This window comes from Anopheles gambiae, chromosome 3 (genome assembly GCF_943734735.2).
Source record: "Anopheles gambiae chromosome 3, idAnoGambNW_F1_1, whole genome shotgun sequence".
Taxonomy (NCBI): domain Eukaryota; kingdom Metazoa; phylum Arthropoda; class Insecta; order Diptera; family Culicidae; genus Anopheles; species Anopheles gambiae.
The window spans coordinates 47,204,964-47,222,320 of NC_064602.1; the positions used below are offsets into that span (position 1 = coordinate 47,204,964).

The 17,357-nt window shown below is 45.7% G+C and overlaps 1 protein-coding gene across 23 annotated transcripts in view; it reads left to right on the forward strand.

The window, feature by feature from the left end:
- Positions 1-17,357, forward strand: part of LOC1279452 (uncharacterized) — a 138,913-nt gene that overhangs the window by 36,107 nt on the left and 85,449 nt on the right. For all 23 annotated transcript variants that reach the window (XM_061660894.1, XM_061660895.1, XM_061660896.1 and 20 more), the window contains exon 3: positions 11,507-11,562. In XM_061660894.1, coding sequence (XP_061516878.1) covers positions 11,507-11,562 — 56 coding nt within the window. The remainder of the gene's footprint in view (positions 1-11,506; positions 11,563-17,357) is intronic.

Below are 17,357 nucleotides of genomic sequence, written 5' to 3' on the forward strand. Positions count from 1 at the left end.
TGGCACCGTGGCAGCGATCTTGTCATGGTTGTTTTATTGTAATCATTATGTTGCTCGCGGGTCATCATGGGGATTCGCTGAGGTGCCGCTTCCTCATTGCTCCATGCTAGAGCGCATCGTTTTTTGTTACGCTGTAGCAAGGATTGAAACATTTGAAATAAATGGGTTACATAGGATGCTCCGTAGGTTGCTGTTAATACAAAAAGTGTATCTTCTATAGTGAGGTTTCTTATTTATTTGAATTTTAATAGTTAATCTCCCTATCCTCCACAAGGATGTACATTGTGGCACACGGGTTAAAAGCCATGCTCTCGGAAGGGTATCATCAAGATAGAGGCACACTCGACATTCGTGAATGACAAACGGACTAGCTACTGGTGACTGCATCAGCCAAAAAGAATCATCATCGTTGACTAATTCTACAAGCTAGGGTTACGTTATACCACAATCTTTCATGTGAGGTTGTGCCGTGCTGCACAACACCCCAGTGGAACATTATGTGAAGATGGATCCATTTTTCTTCCACATTAGGCTCGATCGTATGCTTCCTGGTTCTCAAGAAAAGAGCCCTGTGTTGCACACACACACACACACAAGCATACACACCAACAAACCGTCCACGCGAGGGTCTTTAGCATGTTTGTCTTCTCGAGGCAACCCCGAATGCCTCTGCCAATGTCGAATGCCTAGAATGTGGCTAGTCATTTCCTTTTCATTGCCCTCGCTCCTGCGTTGTTTTCTTTCGATCGTGTCCATGCTCTTCTTGGATTGTCTTATGCTCATACGCCCGTCGGTTCAGGCCGCACAGCCGACTACGCTTCACACCAATCCGTACCGCCCAGTATCTGTAACATCTTCCCAAGTCTCAACCCAGTATGGTCCAGTTTCACGATCTTGTTTCCGATGGGAGGCATCGCACCGGTGAACCGTTACATGGCAGCGTCCTTTCCTGCTGCTGCTTCTGCTGACTCCAAATTGGAGTCACTCCAATGACCCTCCCTCGTACACCTATTTCGTAACAAATTGATTCCATCGTGCTCGCGAAAGATCATGACGCTTGGAAGAATACGTGTCTAAAAGGCGCTTTCTTCCAACTCATCCTTGCCAATGACAATCATCGCTGGAGAGGCGTATGAAAACGCGCAGCGATCGTGAACTGAGCGAGCCAACGCGCATCGTGCACCCCTTTTTCCGGTTCCTCGTTGTTCCGTAGGATGCAGCTCAAGTTCGTTCGTTTGATAAACGAAAATTACAACTGTTCCCGCCACTCCCGCAGGAACTACGTGCGTCCGAGCACACGGAAATGTAACGTTTAGGCTTCATCCAAACGCCTTGACGTTCGCTCTAGGATTTCTTTGAGCTCCTTTTTTTCCTCTACGCTATTGCTCCGATCTAATCTGCGAATGATGAGGTTCACGAGCAGGATTGTGCACTCACTGGTTGGTCTGTTGTTCAATTGACCGGCGTGAGGCACCGAGATTCCCATACATCATGCAGCCGCAGTGCCCCGTTGGATTAACGGGTTCGGAGCATCTTTACGAACATCTTGGGATAAGGAAAAGGGAGCTCTGGGGCTGAGCGCTAGAACCTTGGGGGCGCACTGCTTTTGCCCATTTTACTCTCAAGAATGATGTAGTTGCGGGACCGTTGCATCACGACACCGAGTGCGGGACACTCTGAGCCAATTGCGCGGAGTGAACGAAAACAAAAATAACGAACTAACGACAAAGTGCCCACGGGACAGTGACCTCTTACCTGAGCGGTTGGGAGCGGGACGGAGCTGCGAGACGATCGGGTGTCCGGGAGGCTTCCTTCATCGGGTTGCATCGATTACCTTCTGATGATATGATGAAGGTTCCGGCAGGACCGTGTGGGGACCCCGCTAATGGAAGGCTGCAAGAACGTTGTGTTAGAATCAGTCGGGTGCATCTTGTAGCATACAGCGCGAACCGAAACGAAACGGCATTGTTGTTGTGTAACCGTCCAACGCAGCCCAGCCAGCACTGGAATTACGGGCTGCCGTGGAACGAGCGATCATGCCAGCGATAGGGTGAATGGCAACGGAAGATATGATGCAATAAGTGTAATCATAACTACTCACTCACTCTCGACCGGCTTACTTCCCCTGGCAGCGTGTGCTTACCCTAGGCGTAGCTCGATGTAAGAACAAGAACGGTAGAATCACTACACAAAGATACAAACACGGAATGAAAGGGAGGAAGAGCGAAAAAAAAAGATAAACTTTTTTATCGATCGCAACGAGAATCGAGAGGCGGAAAATTACCCGCCAGAAGGGACACTGAACTTGCCTGGTGCCTAGTGCGTTGCTACCTTAACAGTACTTCTTGTCTAGCAGCAAAGCGGGAACCACATACACTCCAGTAAATGAACAAATTTTGTCATTGCGCCCAAAAAACAATGTCTCAAACTGACGAGCACCTTCTCTTGACACGTTTGATGTAGAGACTCTTGGATTAAGACGTTCATTATGAAGCGTATCAAACGCTTCTTCTTTTCTTGTCTCCATGCATCAGTTTCCAACGGCAGAATCCATGAAAATCTCATTCGCTCTAAAGTTCATCGAACTGGTGTGATTTTGTTCCACCTGTTTTATGCATTTGATACTTATGTTGGAGACATTTATTTTTGAAATGGAACTAAAGCTTTGTACAATAAGAAATAAATGATAAATGTAATGTGATGTAATTTAATGAAATTGAATAATATAAGACAATGTAATCTTGTTTAAATTAATGATAAAATAAGTTTGTAAAGCAAGATCGTCTGCAAGATAAAGAAGGTGTAATGTAACTGTGTTTTTTAAAAGCTCAACCGTGATTTGTACATGAAATCATGCGAGCAGTTACAAATCTTCGAAATCAGATATCCAAAAACCTGACCGTCGGACCGAGTGCTGAAGAGAGCAGACCAAATTACTAACAAAAAAAACATATTAGAGTCACTAACCCAGACAGCAATGGCAATAAATAACGAAACAATAGCTCCAGAGGCAGAAGAAAAGAGGTGAAAAGAATACACCGAACAATCTGTAACGGGATCGTGTTAAAAAAATGGTTGACTTTTCATTCTTCGACCTCAAAACTCCCGTTTCACAGAAATCATGAACTTTGTCGTCTGTAGATCGGCCACCATTTGGGCTGTGAGGAAGGGAAGGAGCGGTCGTGGTCGGCGGAGGGATGAAATATACTACTTGAAGGCTGGCGTATATGTTTGACAGCTCGGCACAGCTCTATAACATTCGTATTCAGGTTTTCCATGGACAAAATACAAGGAATTGTCGGGTAGAAGATTGATAAGCATCAAGGCTGTTCGGAGGCCTTTCAGTAGTGGACTGCTGTCTGCGCGGGCGAAACCCAACATCGAAAGCATCAAAGCTGTGTAAGAGCGATCAGGAACGCTAGTTGAGTGCAAGCAAACAGTTCTTTATAAGCAAGATTGATCCCTTCCCAGCCGACTGAATCGATGGTTGCGATTGAAGCGGCTAACGCCATTGAGGTAAAATCCGACGCCCTGGACGGTAAATTAATCTGTCATCTTTTTGTCCCGCACTAGTTTGGACTACTGTTAGATTGCTACCTCGTAGGGGACACTAATGCTTTGAGCAAAGTAGTCAGAACAGGAATCTCTTCATATAACCACGGGCGATCGATGGATCTTTTCTACACACTCTATCCCAATGGACAGCGGGAGAGCGTAGAATTTTTATGACGTCTCCCCGGTGTGCCGTCAAATGGCTAGCGTATAACTCTATAAGCCGCTCGGTTCTACCAGAAACATGACATCGATCCCGATTAACGTAGCTAGACAGTCGTTTCGACTCACATCCACACAAGCACAATGGTGCAACATTCCATCGATTCCGGCGACTGGACCTGCAGGAGCGGATGGTGATCGGAATCCTCACACGGAATCACGTGGAACGGTGGACACTGTGCGTACCATTGATAGAGCTGTCTACACGCGCGCGGCTAATGATAATGGCTTAGGGGAGACAAAACCGTGCTTGTGCGCGAAATCCGACGAGAGTAGAATTAATGAAGAGGTAAAGACAAAACTCCCTCCAGACAACGTGACACGCCGTCCGTATGGCAGCTTCATCGCGCGTCCTTGGCTATCAATTATCTGGAACGTAAGCTGCTCGGTTCTGCGCGCACGAGTACATCTGTTTGAATGTCGCCTGTGTGTGTGGGTCTGTGTCGATAGCACCGCGCTGCTCACAACAGTCAATAATCAGCTCGGTTGCGAAAAGCTGTTTGCCGATACGTCGGTGCCGAGGATTTTGTTGAATCTACCATCATGAATCTTCCTTGTTTGTTGTGCTTTATTTCTGTCCGGTCGGTTATGAAAATCTTTTCCTGTAGTATTTCGCAGCAAAGCCGACAAGTCTTCGCTAGACAGTCAACAGATCAGTCTGGTCTTTGACTTCCTGATCAAACAACTTGGAAGGCTGTTCGCACAGCAATGGTTGTGCATAGCCTCCCGCACCTCCATCGTTCAGAACGCCCACTCTTGTGTTGTGAAGGTCACCATCACTATACATTCGAAGTCAATCGACCGTGAATCATTGCTGCACTTATCACCCACTCAACCAGTGGATCATTAGCGCACGCCTTAGAGCTTACCTGTGCCTTGCTCTATACACCTTTCCGTTCCTGATCCGGATCCAGCAAACAAACACGCTCCTTGGACGTTCCCTGGCGCACAGGACAGAAAGGAGGACATCTTTTCACACCTCATTCAGTGCTGCCACACTTCCTCATATGATACGCGCCGTTGCAAGGGTTGGTAGAGAGTCTCACCAAGGGTGACTGATGAAATATGATCCAATTTTAGGACCCGTGAAATGGGATGTGATTTATTTTACTCATTTCCTTCGGCTACCATCCTACGGTGCAAACACCCACGGTCACAGTAGCACCAACTGCTCACAACAGGTACTTTAGCACCACCACCAGAACCACCACGTACCAGTCCGAGTTACACCCCGTCCGTGCGATCAGAAATGTGATCCTCGCCACAGGACGGTTCGTTAAATGGTGTTCGGTTTGGGCCATTGCCGCCTAGAAAACATAGAACTGGCGACGTCGAGCGTAACGTTCAGCTTCGAAAAAGGATAAGCAAACAGAGGACGAAAGAATGTACATAAAGCCTTTTCTTTGCCCTTGGATGATGGTCTTTCCCCGCTGGCTTTGCTCGCAACAAAGGTGAGGGTGTCAAACGATCGGTTATTTATCACCAACCGGTTTTGGCTTTGGGCTGCGAGGTGAATTGCAATTCAACCCTGCGAGAGTGATTTATACATGATTAATGCGACATTCCTTTCTGAAAACAGCAGTATATTTAATGATTTGTGGAGTGACCCAAAGATTTTGTAACGAATCATTCCCGAGACGCTACCAGAATTCGAAAGGCAATCATGTTATGTTAGGTAGTTTTACGATCAGTGACGACGATCTCCCGTACAAAACATACGCATAACAGAGCCATTCCCGGTTTTACGACTGCCAGGTGTATCGCTTATCTTGATCGTTTATTGGTCGGGGTAGCATAAATCATTCTATGCAAAATGGAGAGAAGACTCATGAAGTCTTCCATGTTTGTTAATACACATTTTAGTAAGAGCTCTTTATGAAACGATCTTTTATCGATCGCGAACACCTCATCATCTTGAACTCGCACAAGTAATAAAAATGAGGAACGAAAAACAGGAGACATAAGCTCCCTTACTCAATCGTAATAAATTATGCCGAAGGCATTTACAATTCAATGGAACAGATTAACTCAAATTAATCCAACGTAAATAGCAGCTCCATCGAGACAAAAGAACGCCAACGGTTCACGAACTCGCAAAAGAACGATTATTTCTTTTTTATTAACAAATCAAGTGAATTGGTTGTTAATTGGCACCGACACACTAGAGATATCGCACGATTTTTCACCTTATGTGTGTGTATGTAGATCGTCGGTTCGATTCATTGGTTCGGCATGCCTTCATTTGCCCTATTGGCAACGAAACTACAGGCGTACGATTTGTTCGTCTTCGGCACAATGACTGCTGCGCCTGCTGCTGATGGAAAAGCAATACGATAAACTCGACACAGAACACTAGCAAAATCAGAGATCTCGGAAGATCTCTCTCTCTCTCTTTCTTTGCACCTCGCAAACACAAGGGAACGAAACAGCTGTGCAGCAAAGGGAAGGGGAGTACGGAAAAAGTTCAACTTTTTATTGCAATTTTATTTCTGTCACGAGTATGTAAGACAGCGAACATTGGCCATCGTCAGCCGTCGTCAGCGATCCGGACCTCCCCGGCATTGAAACACCTGAAGCTGGAGGAAACAGCCTTTGATATGTTGGTATCTTTACAGTTTTTTCCCCTCTCCTATGTATGGTCGTTTCTCTATTCTTGTTCGTTTTCTAGACCGGGAGGGGGAGGATGTTTGTCAAGCAGATTTCCATAAAATAAGCGGAGAGAGGAGAGCTTTCGTTTGTTAAGAGATTTCATTAGAATTCTTGATCATGTAGATGGGCTTAGCGACATGGTTGGTGGCTTCTTCAAGTTCATTCGCCTCTGTGAGCGCGGGGTTAGTGATCTTTAATCTGCCTGCCATGTATCGTCTTCGGTGTGCGGATTACTAATTTGGCGTCATAATTTAGTATCTCATCATGTTTGCAAATGCTAATGGAAATAAAACGAAGCCGTTGTTATCGCAGTTAAACAAATGGCACAAAAGGGCTGTCAAAATCAAAAGCAAAAAATAAAGCTTATCGCTAATTGATAGCGAGCACGCGGGCACGGCACTGAAAGTTCAATCACGTACATGTCCATACATAACGTGGACACGATTCCATCGTCGGATGAGTGAAAAACACATCCATCGCCAATGTTGTACCCACTGCCACAAAAGGCGAAACACGTTCCAGCGCTCATAACGAAGCATACATTCAAACACTGGTCCACGCGTTTCAACATCGATCTTATGCGCTACCCTTTCAAAAGGAACGGCACCGCATTCCATTCGGAAACGCCGTAGAATAATGCCATTTCTGATGTTACCGATGACGGTACTGGCTGGCACAGCAGCGCATCTCTCGCTGAATAATAATATACAAATGAAATAACAAAAAACAATAAAAGCTTATTTATGAAAGCAATCCCGCATCCACAAGGACTGCAGGTCGCCCCGGTATGGTTGTTCGTCGAGTTCTTGTTGGCGTGTGTGATTAACATGGCATAAAATTGTAAGCATGCTTGCATCGGAAAATGTGTCCACATGCTGCTGCTGGTGGTATTTTTATGCAGTGACAAACAGGAAACAACCGACCAAGCGTGTGCCCACCGTCGAATGATGCATGAAGGAAGGTGGCTGATGGAGGCGTTATTTATGTGTATCAAATGTATCGAAATAATTCAATCATTCAACACACCACGTTGCATCGCATTCTTGGGCAATTAACATTCTTCCATTGTGGATTAATGGACCGGTGCTTCGAGAAGATGCTTCTTCTGTTTGCTCCCGATCATAGACATTCCGATTGTCGTTGTTGAAAACTCGTCGAAGGATATCGTTCGTTTGAGGTGTTTTAGTAAGAAAATATATGTTTATTTACCGCTAAGTTAAGAATGTTTTGCTATTACAATTGAAACGATCGATCGGTGTTTATGCTGCTTTTGCATAGTTTGTGGTTAAGTGATTAAACGAGTCTTATTTGTAACTTGTCCACTTGTTCATTGTCAACCAATAAATTAAATTTCTTTTACGCTGGCTTAATGAACGGTCATGCTTCGCTTATTGAAAACTCTAGTTTTCTGTCGTCTCTGCATCGCTTCTCCACCCGACATATAGAGTGTTCTCCTTGGCACTTTGCTCCGTCTAGCTTCTATTCTCTGAATCGCTTGCCCGCTTTAATAGACCAGATACCACCACAAGGAAAATTGCTCGAGCAACGTCTGCTAAAAGCATCTAAACGAGGCTGCACCTCTTGGGGCTACAGTAACTTGTGCTATCAGAAAAACATTCCCAATCTCGCGTAATAAAAGAAACGTTACGTCTTGCCACGTTGCTGTACCATTTCTCACGCCAAGTAAAATCCGTTCCTGCCTTGGCTAGTGCAAGCTAGGGAGCAAAAGAGCAACAAAAACGCAAAATCACATTTAATGAATTATGGTCCTTTTTATCAACGCCTACGAGAGGCGACGCAAGCTTAAACAGCGCGTGGTGAAATGGAGAGCACGTTAATTGTGTGCCCATGTGCTATTGCTCGATTCTGTTCGGCTTCAGCTCGAGCGCTGGGATTTTCGTTCATTTTCTCAACAACAAATGCGACGCCGTGTGCTTCTTGGCTGAGTAGCGGAATTTATGGAGAACGCTTCGTACGGCAAAAATGACACTACCCTTTTAATGAACTGGCTTTCTTCGGGTTGCTTTTTTCCTTCGGTTAGCATTGAGTATGCCTTCTTGAGTGGTATCCAAATCCTACACAAATACTAAATATTGGTACATGGAAGCTGTGCTGTGTGTGTGTGTATTTTAGACTTCTAGCTTCGTCCACTCCCTTGCACTCCCTCCCGATCCCCGTTTACCGCGATTAATCCGTTTCGATCTGGAATTGAATTTAACCCTTCATCTCTGTTACGCTCCGTCCGGTTGACTTTGGTACTTCGCCACCACCGTTCCGAGCGTAATAAATTGTGGTGGAAATTTACACGATGCGATCGGTTTTGGTTGGGAATGAATTTTACCCGCTTAATTTAATTCCATCACCGGACCACCGGACCGGTGAGATGAGCTGTGCGCGAACACTGTCCGGGTCGGTCCCCCGGAGTCCGATCGACCTTAGCCATCGGGAGCAATTCCATACATGGGCCATTGTACTTGCCCTTCACCTGACGGCAAAGCCCTTTTCCTTTTATGCTGCTCGTGGTCTCCGGGGTGGCTTTTTCTAGGTTGCTCACATTGTTCCACCCGCCCAGCTCATTTTCCCATACCGTTCAACGGCGGGGTGCTTGCTCTTCAATAAATCTTCTACCAAATGTTTACCGCTGTTCTGTTATAGATGATGCGTTGTCCAAGCAATTGATGTGCGCCTACAGCTTTTGCGCCGCAAATGGAATGCAACACTCAGATTATTGGCAATGCACTCTCTTGTTGCCATGCACGGTCAGCTTCTCGGCATCGATTCCTAGCCGAGTGTAATTAAGGAAAGCACTCATAAATCATGCCTTGTCCTTTCTATGTTTATTCACACCATACCTTTGGCCGGTCGGACGCCGATCTGTAACGATCGTCTAGAAAGCGTGCGTGCGGGCTGCTTAGATTGTATGCTAATATGATTATTATCCTGTACCTTGCACTCTTTATCTTATCGAATAGTTATCGTGTGCTTGCTTGCGGATTTGATCCCGCGTGTCTTCTGCGATCGTACGGATACGCACGGGCGGCTAAGCTTTTGATAATAGTTTGAGGCGCACCAATGCCCCAAGTCCATCGTTTGTATGGCGTTAAGATGTTCCGAACGATTCCGCATCGATCGCAGAAGAGGGATCGCATCAGATTCCCCACAGATTATATGCTTACCGCCACGGGACCACGCCAGTCACAGTCATAAATCAGTGATCGATTTCTGTGCTAACAAGCGGAGGGAATTCATTGTTTCTGCAATCATAAATATTGATAGTCCACTCTCTCATCCCGCGTACGATGGCCGGTTCGTTCTGGATGGTCCTCTTTGGAACGCTCAAGAAGTTGTAAAAAGATAAACACGCCGGATGGGCCGAGACCGGCCCGCTCGAGCCCCATTGGAGAATGGTTGGCCGGTTATTGGTTCAGCCGCACGTTCGCTTTGCAGGCTTGCTCGGTTTCTTAGGTACGGGTCAGCGCTCCAGCGACTCCATGTGAGGCAAATTTGTATTTTACATACATCATTACGATCGTACTATTACAATCTCGTCGTCCGTGTGAGTGTGTGTGTTTTTTTTTGTTTAGTGCACACTGTTACACCGTCGACAGACATCCTCCGAAGATGCAAAAAGGTGAACGAACGTGTGTAAACTGCATTTTTTTCCCAATGGCGCTGTACATTCTCGCACGTGAAATTGTGTGCAGTACGCCTTGTTCGAGAGCGATACGTTCGGAAACAGTAAATATGTAAAGTAGATACACTTTTATAACACTGCCCAATGCTCGACACTCCGATATTGAGACAGTATCCGTTTGGATTGGTACCATCGCCATTAGAGGCGGCCATCGAGATAAGGTAAATCAGTGTTTGTCAAGCTAAGTTTTGTGTTTGCTGCTATACCCTTTTCACCTTGTTCCAACGATTGGTTGATCACCTACATCCTGATACAAAACAGTGCATTCGTAGTGATGTTCGTACAACAATAACACATTGGGCCAACGTGCGCCTTCACTCGCGTTGATTGTTTTGCAATTATCCGTTGCGAAAGATGTCCGCGTGTGTGGTCAAACATTTGGAAACAGTTTGCCTGTGGGCAAGGTGCCATATCAGGAGCAGTCGCAGCAGCCGCAACAGCCACAGCAGCAGCACCAGCTTTTGCTTGCGACACACCTTAACGGTTTCACTGAACACCGGACAATGCATCAAACCGGCGCATCTCATGGCCATGCTGTGGCACGGATCTGTCAAGCAATGGCTGGCCATTGCGTAACAACCTCACTTGTGCCGGTGTTTTGGCACCCAGCGAAGCTATTATTATGCAAAATTGAACCGATTTCTAGCGTAAGATAGCACCGTCGACGCATCTCGCATGCGACCGGACGGCTCAGCGAAGTGAATGAGTAACGGTGTGCAAAGGGCAATGCCGGCAGGGAAAAGAGATATTGCAACGCTGCTGCCGTTGCCGGAGATTCATGGGGAAAAGTTTACACCACAAAGTTCTTGCTCCTGGGGAGCCCATTTGTGCTGTAGGGTAGCAGCTCAAACGGGAAACACGATCGTCACAAACTATCATCAACCGCTTTGTGACCTCTTCGAGCAGGCGCAAAGAAACCACCACACAAAAGACTGTGTCCTCCAGAAGGGGAGTGGTGGTATGGAAGCTGGGAAGGAAATAGGCAGTGGCGCGACAACGGTGGCCTCGTGCTCGTGCTGTCTTTCGCTGCAGTCTGGAACGCTCCCAGTAATGGGTTAGTCACGCATGCCACTTTACACCTAAGCGTCTCGCAGCTCGGAAGAGAGAAATAGCTGGTGAACCCTACCCAACATCCCAAGCGCTAGTTTTGGTGTAGTACGCTCTCATCTTCACAGGCTAAACATTTACCTTTTCGCAATGACGGCGGGCGTACGGGAATAACTGTAAACATGCAGCTCAAATCATCAAGCAAATACAAGGCATACGACAAGCGCACTAACTATTCACTGTTTGATCGTGACTTTGTGTTAATATTGAAATAATACAGCACCACATTCATTACTTTCCAAACAATATTAATTTGGTTTTCTTATCTCTTTTTCTTTGCAGCAAAAATGAAAATATTTTTGCCACTAGTGGTGTGGATAATTCTTCTGTTTCGAACGGTAAGTACAATGAGCTAAATGGAATTAGTATAAGCATGATGTTGTGTGTGCATTGCTAGAATACAAAAGTACCATAGGCTCAAACATAAATCGCCTATATTAATAAACTGATAACGACCATTTTTCATGTCAAAACGAAAGCGAATCCTCGCCAATTCATTGACGACATTCCGTACGGCGTTTTATGCATTCTCAATAGTAATTGCTTGACTGCGGCTGCAATTGCAATTACCGATGCGTTTCCGGTCAGCAGAAAGAAGACAGGAGAGTGCAACCTTGCACTTGAAAATGAAAACTCACCGACCCACGAACGCAGACCGTCGCATACCCAACAAAGCTCCTCTTCAAAACCCTTGCACACACTTATATCGCGCATGCGACCATCGTCACCGTGCGTATCGCTTACCAAACGTGCATGTAGCATCTTTTGAGTTAAGTTCCTTGTAGTGCGTTGTTGTTTTTTTTATAACTATATTTCTGTCTTGTTTGCTGCTTTCGGTTTGCGTGAGTAAACGAATGGAGCGGGCCACACGTTTTCGTAATTAGCGCCCTGTTCACCGTGCCGCTGTATCGAGATACTCTGACCACGGAATTAACAAGATGCAGTCAGTGGACTTCTGAAATGTGGTGCATGTGTGCATGTGTGTATGTATGCTAAATTGGAATTTTATTGGACGACGCGTGCGTGAAGAAAAGAGTTGTATTGAAAACGCGAAAATCTCTCTTTTGTTTCCTCTTCGATCGTTGCGTATGGTATGCGGATAAAGCGTGGACGGAAACCGATCCCTTGTGACCAGATGCGAATAAAAATCGATACTACCTTCTTTAAATACAAGAACGAAACTCAAGTGAAGCTCATCCTTTTTAAATGAACATTTGTTCTTTGCTTCACTCTAATCGCTCTCCAACTGTCGAATTTGTTGTTTATTTACATTATAGTTTTGTACAGTTTTAGTACAGAACAGATTATTTTCTTTAAAAAATGTACCTTTTAACAGGCAATCATATGCCTACACTCACGACGAAACATATTCGTACATGTGCGTCTAGAATTGCAGCACAGTGCGTGATCTTAAATCAAAGATTGTAAACAAGAAAATCCCTTACCTTTAGTTAGTACTTGTTCCTCGGCTCCGGTTGCAGTGTTGATCACGGTTGCAGCAGTAATCAAGCACACAACCGCAGCAAAACTCCGGCTAAGGGTTACATTTTTCATACGCAGTGTAACACGGCTAGTAAACGATTACTATCGCCTCTTCGCACCTCAGAGTTGAACGACTCGGTTTTAACTCAGCATCGGCTACATTTTACCTTTTTTCAATCCCTTGTGGCCAAACAGTGTCGTGTCGCACCAATATTGTGGCAAATATATATTCAATGAACACGAGCGCGCGAAGGAATTCACTGAGCATTGATCATTCGAACCGTAGGAAAAGATCAATTCAAGGCCGGTCGTTACGGATGATGAGCTGTATAAGACGCTACACTACGCACCCGTACCAGTAGATGGGTTAAGACTAAAAAATCGTTTTCGTTTTTCCTTCACATAACTTTGCAGTAGATGTGATTTAACACAATTGAGAGTTATTGTTAAAATGGCTTCGGCACTATGGAGCTCTCCGAACGTTATGATAGTGGAACTTTATTGCCCCTTTGTATAATTGGAAGCATATTAATAACGATGATGGAATTGTTCATGCCTGCAGAACATTTAATTTGAATCGTATCGCAATGTGTACCACCTTTTCAATTTATTGAGAGCGATATTTCAAGCTTTTATATTGAAATAACGTGCTGTTTTGAGTAGCTTAACACACTTTAATTGCGATGGTTTCTACATTTACTTCCACCCTAGCTAGGTCGAGAGTAAAGTTATTTTCAATCATTCTTATACAAATCGTCCAGATTTCGTTTTGGTAAAAAGAATGTTAATCAAGCAAAATATCTTTCGAAGGGCTAAAACGGGCCAGCCACATGTTGCATATGTTCATCGTCCAGAAACTGTGCCATTAGCTTAACGATCGTTCGTTCCTCCAAGGAAGATCTGACTCCTCTGCCTTTGCAAACAACGTCATACTATTAGCCGATTCGTTCCGGTTTGCAGCTCGTACCAAACAGCTCTAAACGACACCAAAGTCAGCCAGCATTTCTATGACCATTACTACTACTATTACTATTGCCTCTACTACTACAATTTCGACTCCTCGTGCTACCGTGGGAGAACCGGTCGATTCGTTTGATTGATCAAACGACGCTCATACACAATCCAATTGCTCGATCTTCTGCCGTGGTTGTAAGTGGGGTCCGTGTTTGCAGCATACGGACGGTATAGAACCAGTATGGCGGTGCGGGCACACTGCACGCCATCCGAGACAAGTGACGGGAGAAAGAATAACTGTTCTTTTCTCCCGACGTCGTCGAATTCGACCGTCACCGCTTTGCTGCTGCTGCTGCTGCTGCTACGTAAGAGTGTTACGCTGTGCTACCTGGTTTACCCGGGCCCCGGAGCAGGGCCACAGCAATGTGTTTTATCTAACGTCGGTAAAAACCCCATCCCCGTGTGTTGTTGCCCTTAATTCTCGAAGATGCACGGGCCACGTTCCACTGGTTTGTGGTGCGGAATTCCCAGCGCGGTGAAATTATGTAGGCCGTTGCACGTTCTCGACGGGGACGGCTTTGGGACGGGTGGCATAGGTAGCAAAAGCCAAATGTCATAGTGCTGCTGCCCCCACTGCCAGTCACACCCGACGCCAAAGCCTATTTACACAAACAATCTCGCCGTACATCGTTAAACCCACGGAGCCTGCGAATGGTGCATCGCGGGTCGGCTTTTGTTAGGGTTTTCCGTTTCGGAAGTGGCCGACTGCAACGTACGGAGTTGGTGGAAGTTTGTATCTCGCATTACGCTGGCGAAAACCGGTCAGCAAACACACTTTTCGAAGAAAGCAGATAAACCGGTTCACTCCACCGCAAATCCAAAACACTCCCGTAAGGCACTGTGGTATGGCAAATCGGTACGCCTAGCTTCTGGTCCTATCTATCTTTTCCACGCAAGTGCTCTCTCTCTCTCACACACACAGGCACACGCGCCATCTGGAAATGCTTCGGCTTTTCCAAGGCGAGCGAACTGGGTCAGAAAACTATTGGAAAATGAGTGAAAGAGCGGCTATTCAAACTGAGCCCTAAAAGGTAACGCCACACAAGCAAGCGCGAAACAATGGCTGCTGCAGATAGACGTAATTAATGACTGGGACGGATGTGCGCGATCTTAAACTGTCATCAATGACCCGGTTGATGACGGTTAACTGATCGGAAGGTAGGTTTTGTAGTGAACGTTTCTGGAAGATCGTACAGCTTAAGTTACTTTAGACAAGATTGAAGCATTGGTAGAATTGGATATTCGTAGAAGCCCAGCGAAATCAATTTACTTGGTAGCTTTTCTAATGAGCACAACACACACACGCGCACATTATTTGTAATATCTATTTCCCTGCCAGCCCTAAGGCGCTGATTAAATTGAATCCTTGCCACGGCCAATGGGTAGTTGCAATCGCTTGCAAAGCTTAATGCTATAATCAGAACATTATCATCGTCAATTTAAAACAGTGACTCGCCCAAGGGCGGCACTGTTTGTGGCTTAATGTTGTAATATAGCAGATAACACCGGCAACGACACCTCAGTGAAACTCATTAAATTTGGACGATGAGAGTGCGGCGAGCGATCGTCTAGGATCTGCTTAGGAACGGTTACAAGTTAGCCGCGGGCCAGCGGCTGTTGACTGTTCTTGCTGAGCTCACTGAGGAAATTCTGGGTGCCAATTTAGCGCGTAATGGAGCCCGGAGTACGCCTCTGACAGCAGTGCCACCACCGGTTTTTGGAAGACCCATGGCTCAGGCGGCACTGGTCTCCTCCCGTATTTTTGTTCTCGTAGTTTCTTTCTGCATTCTACGGAGATGCTGCTGTTGCTGCTGTTATTGTTAATCTGCTTTCTGCCTCCAATCCAATCGGTTACACCTCACCAGCCATGCTTCGAATCACTAGCTAATAACTATTTCTTTCGGTGAATGTCCGCTACTAGAATAAACAAAAATGTGAAAAAGGATCGCACGTTAGTCCGTGCGCCATTCCTCCGAAAAATGTTCTGCCAACAAAGCAGAAATTAAACGGCAAGAAATCAAGACTAACGCTACCAAGATGGCGCAGTCTCTCGGGGGGCGTTGAACCTATGGAGCCTGTATGGAGAGAATATTGACCGCATCTGACCGTCTGCCTACTCCGTTTTCGATCCCTTTTCCCGCATGATCAACATTTTTTGTTGTTGTTGTAATTTTCAATTTCCTACGCGCATCACCACCACCGCCTTCTTCTCCCGGACAGTTTGGGCGCGCTTCATCAAACGTGATAAAAAAGTGGTTGGCCAGATCACAGCGGCCGAAACCTTTTTTTTTTTGCTTCCTACACACACCGCACCCACCTAATGTGCGCACATGCTATCGAGCAAATGCCAAATGGAAAATTGAATAATTTCAAGTGTTAATTGATATTTGTTAGAGGTGGAGTTGGTGGATTTGGTGCAGGATTTTCGATGCTTCGCATTCGCATTTGGTTGCCCGCAGTTGCCCGCAATCAATCGGATGGGATCAAAAAGTTGGGTTGGGTTGAGTAGGACAGGAGCGGGGGAAGGGATGGTAGGTGTGAAGTCTTTTTTTCCTCTCGCTGTCTCCCTCAGCCTTAGCGCTGCTTTAGCAGCCTCAAAAACCCACATTCTATCGATGATATCGGTGCTACAAAACGCTTTTAAGTGATATTTATGTTTGATTTTTCACCGATTCATGCTCACGCACACATCTAATGATTGAAGTACCGTTGCACCGCCAGACAAGGTGTGTAATTAAGCATCTGTGATAACAACATGGCGCGTGTAGACGAACGAACGAAATGATGTCGCTGTTGTGGTTTGCTTGCTGAATCGGGGAGGTGTAAAAATGTATTAAAAGCAGTTGTTATTTTCCAGTGTTCTTTATCATCACACCAAAGGGAGGAGTGTATCCTACAGCATCGAAAACTTTTTTATACCTTTCCGTTCCAGTTGACCTTCCAGTGTCTATAGTTTCTAGCCCTCTGAAACACACACGACTCACACGTTACAGCATTGCAATGGCTTCACTTTCCTTTTTGCATAGTTATGATTCACTTTCACTTCACGACGATCGCAAGGGTGGAGTCGTTCGTAACATGCAAAAGCGACCCTACAGCATCACATACACACACGTTTGCCACGATCGAGTAAAACCTTGTTTTATATCAATTGGTTTTTAACCGGTTTCCAGCACTGGGGCCAATGGAATTCGTCTAAATGGAACTTGAGCTGCGCTCGATGATCCTCATGCAACAATCACAGCACGCTGGAGCAGTTAAGAATAATTAACCAAACTGTCCAATTGCTAAGTGATTTAATTGAATAATTGGCAGCAGCACAATACAACGACAAGCCTTGGCTGCTATCATTTCCCTTTTCCAGGATGCTGATTACACACGTCGTTGTGCAGTATGCAACACACAATTCTCCGACCGAGGATTCCGGCGCAACGAAGCCAAGCAGTTTGCGCTCCCTGTTTGCGGATGGTTTTAGCAACAAAAGCGTCTGCGGATAATGGAAGAATTCCTTTATTTGCCTGCCGCCATAGCTTACGCAAATATTTGCGCGTAATGATGCACATCCAGCATCCTAACCTTGAATTTATCTCACCCCCTCCCAGAGCCTTAATACGCAGGCTGATTTTTTTTTTCTTGC